This window comes from Neophocaena asiaeorientalis, unplaced genomic scaffold, assembly GCF_003031525.2.
Source record: "Neophocaena asiaeorientalis asiaeorientalis breed wild unplaced genomic scaffold, Neophocaena_asiaeorientalis_V1.1 scaffold671, whole genome shotgun sequence".
In the NCBI taxonomy this organism is placed as follows: domain Eukaryota; kingdom Metazoa; phylum Chordata; class Mammalia; order Artiodactyla; family Phocoenidae; genus Neophocaena; species Neophocaena asiaeorientalis.
The window spans coordinates 1,914,927-1,922,665 of record NW_020175533.1 but is presented as its reverse complement, the minus strand read 5'-3'; the positions used below and the strand labels follow the sequence as shown (position 1 = coordinate 1,922,665).

Sequence of the window (7,739 nt, the reverse complement as noted above, 5' to 3'; positions counted from 1 at the left end):
TAGAGTTATACTGTATGGTTTTTTATGTGTGACTAATTTCTTTAAAATAATATTACGTTTCTGAGACTTATACATATAGTGTGTGTACACCTATAGCATCTTCCTTTTAAATGCTCTATGTTGTTCTATTGTATGAATACTGTATGAATATTTTATGCAAGGTCGGCTTCATGGGGCATACAACTAGGGCAGTCACACAGGGCCTCTGATGGCAGCCTATCTCCTTGGCCCCAGGAATACTGTGTTCTATGAGCCATCTCTAGGCATCTCTGAGGCCCCCCTGGCTGCTGTTCCAAACTTGCTGCCCATCACATTAACTATGACCAATACCTCTGATGTTTAAGTGCCACCCCTGGTCTCTGCTATTCCAGAATTTTGTCATCCCCATTGATACTGTAAAGCCCACTTCAGTAGAAGTGTCTTCTACTGTCAGTCCTGGCCTACAGAGAACAGATATTACTGGACTTCTGAAAATGTGTGTCCCTCTCTCACCAGCATGTTTCTCATCGCCTTGGTTAATGAAGTATCTTCCAGGCCCTGCTGAGAAACAGAGACAGTGATAGGTTTTCAGGTTTATAAGCAGGCTTATTCTAGCATTCCAACTTCCCAAAGCCCTTTGAGACTTTCCTTCACAGTTTGCATCTCTACTTCATTTGCTACGTACGTGTCATGTTTTTTTCTAATCTTCAGGCACCATTTCAGTGGTGTATTAGAACTGTCACTCAGAACCCTTTAATAACCAGATGTTAAATCCCTTTTTTAGATTTTTATTCTTCCTCCCTTGATCCAGCACCCCCAGGATCTACTCCCAGTTCCTGCGAGTACATGTTAGCCCGGTCCTGCAGTTCTTTTGGTGTATTTTCTCTTTCTTCTCTTATCAAGCCTGTATTCCCTCCGTCAGGTTTTACAGAGTCTTGGTCATAACTGTGCATCTCGTGGCCAGATGGAGGTGGGAACAGATCCTGAAGAGGGCAAGGATTGCCTTGAAAGTGTGGGTGCCAGATTTAGCAAATAAAAAAATAGGATACAGGAGATTAGGATACTAAAATATTATTCATTATTTATCTGAAATTCAAATTTAACTGCACATCTTGCACATTATCTGGTGACCCTACTGCCTCATTTGAGGCCTCTTTAAGCAGCGGAAGTCCTCTCTCTTCCAACAAGGGAGAGTTGGTCACTTCGGTAGGCCGAGAGGGTTCAGGCAATTCAAAGTTCTCATTAAATCCTCAGCCTGATCTTCAGCTGTGCCTCCCCTCCAGCTGTAGGATATGAGTGTCTTTTTAAATGCTGTCAAGGAAATACTCTGACTCTTTCACTGCTTAAAGTTGTTGATGAGTACAGCTGAGCCTGTGATTTTCTCTCTGCAAAGAATCAGTGGTGATTACCAACAGCTATCTGATTCCACGGTTCTTCCTTACAGTTATTATTGCTCCCATACCGCTCAACTGCCTGACACAGTAGTTCCTAAATCGGTCAACACATTGGAATCATCTGGGAGCTTCTAAAAATACTGCTGCCCCTGTCCTACCCCAAGAAATTGCTATGTCATTAGTCTTAGGTGTGGTCTTGGTTCGGAATTTTTAAGAGATTACCAGGTGACTTTAATGCTAGGACATTGTACCAGTTAGTACATCCCATTGTACCTGTATCCCTCTATAGCTCATTACAGGTAAGTCTTAGTCTACTACCACAGCATCCAGGCAGTCTCAAAATCTAGTCCTCATGGTCATCCGGCTGGTGAGTAATCCAACTACAAAATCTCACACTTAGTGTCTACTTCCTAGGACCTTTTTTGGTATCAACTATCTTAGGTAGGGTTCCCTGAAGACAGGGAATCTTATCCAAGTAACTTGCCATGAACGCTCTTAGAAAAAGAGAGTGAGGAAGGCAGGAACAGGGCAGGAATGAAAACCAGCAGGAATGTGGTCCTAGCTGAAGACTAGCTGTAGAATCTGATCCCATGGGGAGTTCTAGAACAAAGTTCAGCTGCAGAGTTAGTCCTATCTTGAGGCAAGGGGGCTAACCTTTTGTACCCCTACATCAGTTAATCATTGGCTGAGGTCTGCTCCCAGAGGGGATGGCAGAGGGCTGGAGTGCAGCTCCTTAGCCAGGGCTAGGACTAGGGTGAGGTGAGCAGGGTAAAGTTAGAGGAGTGCCAAAATCTCAGTAATCAAGGTGAATACTATTTTAATGCAACATTTTAAATAAATCAAAATTAGCCCCCAAAACTCACAACGAACAAAGTCAAATTTTAAATAAAGAGAATTAGGGGAGGAGGTTCCTTTTTGGCCAAGGGCAAGTCTCAAAGAGAGGGCAGCTGTGGCTCGTTGTCAGTCAACATTCACAGCATCTGGGGGATCCGTGCATATAAAGGGGGCCTGGGCGGGGCACCAGCAACATCCAGTACACCACCTTTCCCCAGTTCCATGTATTTAAGTTTGGGTTGACTCCATTCCCCTAGCATTTTGGGGAGGGAGAAGAGGAGAATAATACTTGGACCTGTTTCATAAGGTCAAAAATCTCTGGCCATGGTGATTACTTTAGGGATGAACATGTGACCCAAACAAGCCCAATCAGCTTCCTCTCAAGGATATTTCTGCTGAAGCTAACAGAAAAGATGCTCTGGACAACATAAGTTAGAGTTGCTTGTGGATGTCTTTTCTAGCTCCACCGAAGGAATATGCCTGTAATAGGAGAAGAGATCAAGATGCAGAGAAAATCTGAGCCAAAACTGAAGCTAGAGAGAGAAAGAGAGTGACCTAAAAATATTGATTGTGCTGGACTCAGGTGAGCCAACGTTTTTCTGTTCTATGATGTTTCAATTAGGAATATATTTGTTGTATAGAACAGAAAGTAGGACTTAAGGAATAAAACCAACTTGAGGAATAAAAAGGGTGGGAGGAGAGGAGAGGGAGAGAGAGAGAAAGAAAAACATAACTGGAGAGCCCAGGAGTACATTTGTTTCAGGTGTGGTGGAACAGTGCCTGCATAACATCACCAGGATCTATCTCCTGGATCCGCTTCTTAGGACTGGCTCCATCTTCAGGCTAAACATGAATCAGACAATAAGCTGAGGGACAGTTACTCTGGTTTCCTCAAAATCTACTTACCTCTCTTGGCAATAGTTCCATGATTCTTGAATCAAACATCTATGCCTGGATTCTCTCTTTTTTTAGGATGAATTATTCCCTAGCATCACCAGTTCTTCCCCAGCCGTTCTCTCCTCATGATCACTTATACCTGTCTTAGTGTAGGATAATTTGTGTTTAGACTGCACCTCCCCACTCTGCCCCACTACAGTAACATACTCGCTCACCGTTCTGATGCTCTCATAATTTTTTTTCTTCTCTGAATTCTCATACTATCTCATATCACTACACTTTCCTTTTGGTTCTCCCTTCTCGTCTTAAAATGAGTTCTTAAACTTCTACAAGATGATGCAGCCTTTCTTCCTTCTTCCCAAGATAATATATGTAAACTGTTTAACACAGTGCCTGGCATGTAGTGTGCTCAGTAAATAGCTATGATGATGATGACGATGACAATGGCAATGAGGCAGCATCGACCCCTTACCTAGTGTTGGGAAGATTTGACAATTGTTTCCAATGCTAAACACCCTGATACGAGATCTTTTTCATATCTTACCTATATTTCCTGCTGCAAATAAACCACTTCTATCAAGTTCTTAATATAAGCAATTACTCAGGGAGAATGAAAATTCTTAAAATTCTCATTGATATGTCATCTTGTTTCTTTGAGTCTTGCTACAATATTTTTTTTCCAGCCAGACTTTAAACCCAGGGGACACTCACCCATGTTAATATGCATGGCTGGTTTGGACACAGGAACAAGATTTATTTTTAATGTTAAAAAGGCATTCCTTCTTTTTCCTTTCTTTTTAAATTGATAATGAGAGTCTCAAATATAACTCTGAAGCTGTGACTCCAAGAGAGTTCAACAAGTAAATTGAAAACTGGAGAAAAAAAAAAAAGTAAAGGACTGATTTAATTGTTTGGTTTGGCTTTTTTTTTTTTTTTTTTAAGGGAATGGGCTTGATGTTTTCCCATCAAGTGGACACAGCTCAGCTGTTGGAACAAGATTTATTTTTAATGTTAAAAAGGCATTCCTTCTTTTTCCTTTCTTTTTAAATTGATAATGAGAGTCTCAAATATAACTCTGAAGCTGTGACTCCAAGAGAGTTCAACAAGTAAATTGAAAACTGGAGAAAAAAAAAAAAGTAAAGGACTGATTTAATTTTTTGGTTTGGCTTTTTTTTTTTTTTTTTTTAAGGGAATGGGCTTGATGTTTTCCCATCAAGTGGACACAGCTCAGCTGTTCTTACAGAGATTGTGAGGCCTGAAGCCTGAGGGTAAATACTTGATGTGTGCAGTTAAAAAGTGGCAGGTGGACTGGTGGAAACAGCATGCAACTAGTTTGTGTTACCAGTTAGCAGAGTGACCATACCCTGGCCTGTTCTAATAATAAGCTTCAGGTATATGTTCTGGGTTGAAAATACGAATTTAAGGGAGGGTTTTAATTATTAGGTAACCAGTGTTCTGGGAGCAAAGAGCCCCTGCTTCCCACTCTGTGTCTCTGGGCTCTCACATCTTTGCCCTAACCCCATGTTGGGTCTATAACATAGAAGAAGTTTTTTTCACTTTGGTGACTAAATCAAAGACTATGATTGATAATACTATTTTCAGTCTGCCGGCTATGCCTGAATCATACAGTTTTTCTAATATCCAGTGTTAGGATTTCTTTCCTCCCATTAAGATTGTGTGCAGAGAACTCCTGTGGTCTATATCTTCTAAAGCAGCTCACTTAAGTTTTCATTTCCCTATCATTTGCATCTGCTTCTGTAGTGGAGTCTACTTGATCCTGCCTTTGGTCTGATGAGCCTGGGCTCTGGGGTCCAGCCTGGAAATGTCAGGAGGCTTCTCCTAGCTCATCTCCTTAGAAATGCCAAACTTGTAGGGGTTAATTGTGCCAGTTTCCTGTTTTTCCTGTACACCCCTCCCCCAACAAACCATCCTCTGCACGACTTTAAGACTAGGTCCTCCAGAATCTCAGCAGGGAGGCCCTAGCCCTTGAGAGATCCCCTTTTTCCTCTCAGTCCAGCTGCTTAGAATCTCATGTTATACTTAGTAAGGACAGAGCTCTCTGCCACCATGACAGAGAAGTAGATATTATTGCATGTCTGGAAATAATCTTGACAAAGGAAATATAAAGAGGGTCTTAGAAAGATGGCTTTGGCCTCAGTCGGTAAGGATGGAAAAGTCCCATGAGCATAACATGAGTGCATGAATCATCTCAGTCCCTGGGTTTAGATGCTGAGAGACTTCTTCAAGTGAGGCTGATGCGGGAGGTATTGTAGGAGCATTTCTGGCTTTCAGCAGGGTGTGGAGGGACTTCTGTGCTGAGTGTTATATGAAAGAACCCACGCCTACCCCTATTACTCCACGATGGCTTCCTGTTCCCATTCTCCTACTTCTAATGCTCCCTCACCACCGCCAGCCCCACCTTGCTGCAACAAGGTACCCAAATTGCTTGTTTGCTGAAGCCCCTTCCCTTCCCTTCTTTAACTGTATAATCCTTGTATCTTTTGGATTGCCCCTGATTCTATGAGGTAGGTAAGGAGGTATTATTAACCCTATTTTACACATAAGAAAACCTAGAATCAGAAAGATTAAGTAATTTGCCTAAGGTTACATGCCAACTATAGCAGTGTCTGGTCTACTTGACCGAAAGTCCATGCTTTTGCTGCGTTATACTCTGTCAATGCCCATTTCCCAGATGGTCTGGGTAACAGGAAGCGTGGAAAGCACCCTTGACTGAAGCTGGGGAACCTGACTTTTGGTCATAGCTCTCTTTAACGTTTGGTGAATCCCTCTCCTCTGCCCTTATTTGCCACGTAAAATGGAAGGGCTCTACTGGATGCTTTCTATGTTTCTTCCATTTCTAATAGACTGTTAGGACTATTTAGTGACTCTTTACTCTGTACTCTCTATATTTAGGAAATCGATGAGTTCACAGCATTTAACCTCAGGAACAATGATTTACAATCAGATCATGGGAAGAGATGCCACTTTGCCACATGTGCTGAGTAGTATCAAGCTGGCACTACTGCCAGGGTGGAGAGCTACTTTCTGAAATAAGTTTATGTGTATTTTTAAACGGCATCTTTTCATAATAAAAACACTTAAAAGGTACTAAGCACTCTAATCTTTGTTGAGTTACACTTGTTTATGAAAAATGCTTCATTGTTCTTGTGTACATATGAATAGGGAAGAACATAATTGGTGCCAGCATGAGGAAGGCTAGGTATAAGTTTCCTCTGAAAGCGTCATTAGTAGACAGCCTTGACCTAAGGCATAGCATCTATGGTTCCCCGAACTCTGTGATTCTGATTTAGACTCTACTAAAGTAGAGTACTACTTTAGGACACTATACATACTGAGATGTATTGCCCTTGTCCACCAAAGAAAATTTATTAATCACTAATTGAAAGTGTAGATTAATAAGAAATAAGTTGAGCGGTGGGAAATCTTATGTGCTTCTTATAAGATGTGGAAACTACTGATTCTGATCTCTTTTTGTTTCCTTCTTTATCATGCCTTTTATCCTTAATGTTTGTTAATGCACTGTCAACAGGAAAGTATTTTCTTAAGAAAGTTATAAGGAACAGATAGATAACTGCCTACATAATTAGAAGCATTTTGTTACATGCTGGCAAACAAAGTGTAGCACGGTTCAGAAATGTTGCTCTAATGGACATTTTTCCTTTTCTAGTCTAATTTAACCTTGCCACCACCCCACCCATCTCTGACTGAATCTTCACTTTCTTTCCCATCTCTCCAGACCCTGCTTCCCAATTCCTGTGGTACCTAGCCTCTATCTCCTATGAGGCCAAGGAATATTTGACTTGTTTTAAGCTCTAGAATTATATGATTTCATGAAATGAGAGGTTTTACTTTAGTTAATAAGGATCTCTACTAAAATTGAGGGGTAGATACCTCTACCTCCTGTATAGAGTCAAGTATGTACTCTGTGATCCTGCTTCCTGTTGGCTGGGAAGAGCTCGTCTGGTGTGAACGCTCTGAAATAATGGGTTCTGAAAGCTGAGATGATGGGGGGTTGATTATCCCGGGTGGCCAGAGGCAGTTTTTTTAAGGGAGTAAATCCAAGTCATTCTTAGAGTGGGAAACTAAAGTTCTAACCTGGGAGGTGGAGCTGATTGTCAGGTCTGAGTGTTGTGGCAAGGACAGGAGGCAGCTGGGCGGTTGAGAGCTAGGATGGTTGGGGTGAAGATGGCAGGTAGAGCATGAAACTACCCAGACCAAGAAGCTTAGGACTAAGGCTGTGAACAAGAACACTTGCTTATTCAGCGGCTTGAGGTTCCCCTTGGGAAACCTGGAGCTGCTCTATATACTGGCCAGTGACCAGAGTCATGGTGCTTGGTGGGGAAAGGAAGTGTTGGGACAGGAATGAATTATTGCTGGAATGGGTATTCTTGGATCACAAGATACTGTGTCAATTGTGTGCAGCCTGGCTAGTGGTGAGGTATGTGGCCCAACAGAAGCAGGGGTGTTTGAGCTGAGCTCTAATGATGAACAGAGTCTGATAAGCAGAAAGAGATGGTGAGAAATATTCCAGAGACACACAGAATAGCACAAGTGAAAACAACCCAGATAATACAAGCTGTATTTTGGAAACTATTAGTAGTTAAATTTGGCAGC

At 41.8% G+C, this 7,739-nt stretch overlaps 1 protein-coding gene across 1 annotated transcript in view; it reads right to left on the bottom strand.

Annotated features, from left to right (window-relative positions):
- Positions 1 to 1,117: 1,117 nt before the first annotated feature.
- Positions 1,118 to 7,739, bottom strand: part of CD86 (CD86 molecule) — a 73,218-nt gene continuing 66,596 nt past the window's right edge. The window contains exon 7 of the mRNA XM_024769254.1: positions 1,118 to 1,364. Within this exon, the coding sequence (XP_024625022.1) occupies positions 1,316 to 1,364 (49 nt within the window). The 3' untranslated portion in view covers positions 1,118 to 1,315. The remainder of the gene's footprint in view (positions 1,365 to 7,739) is intronic.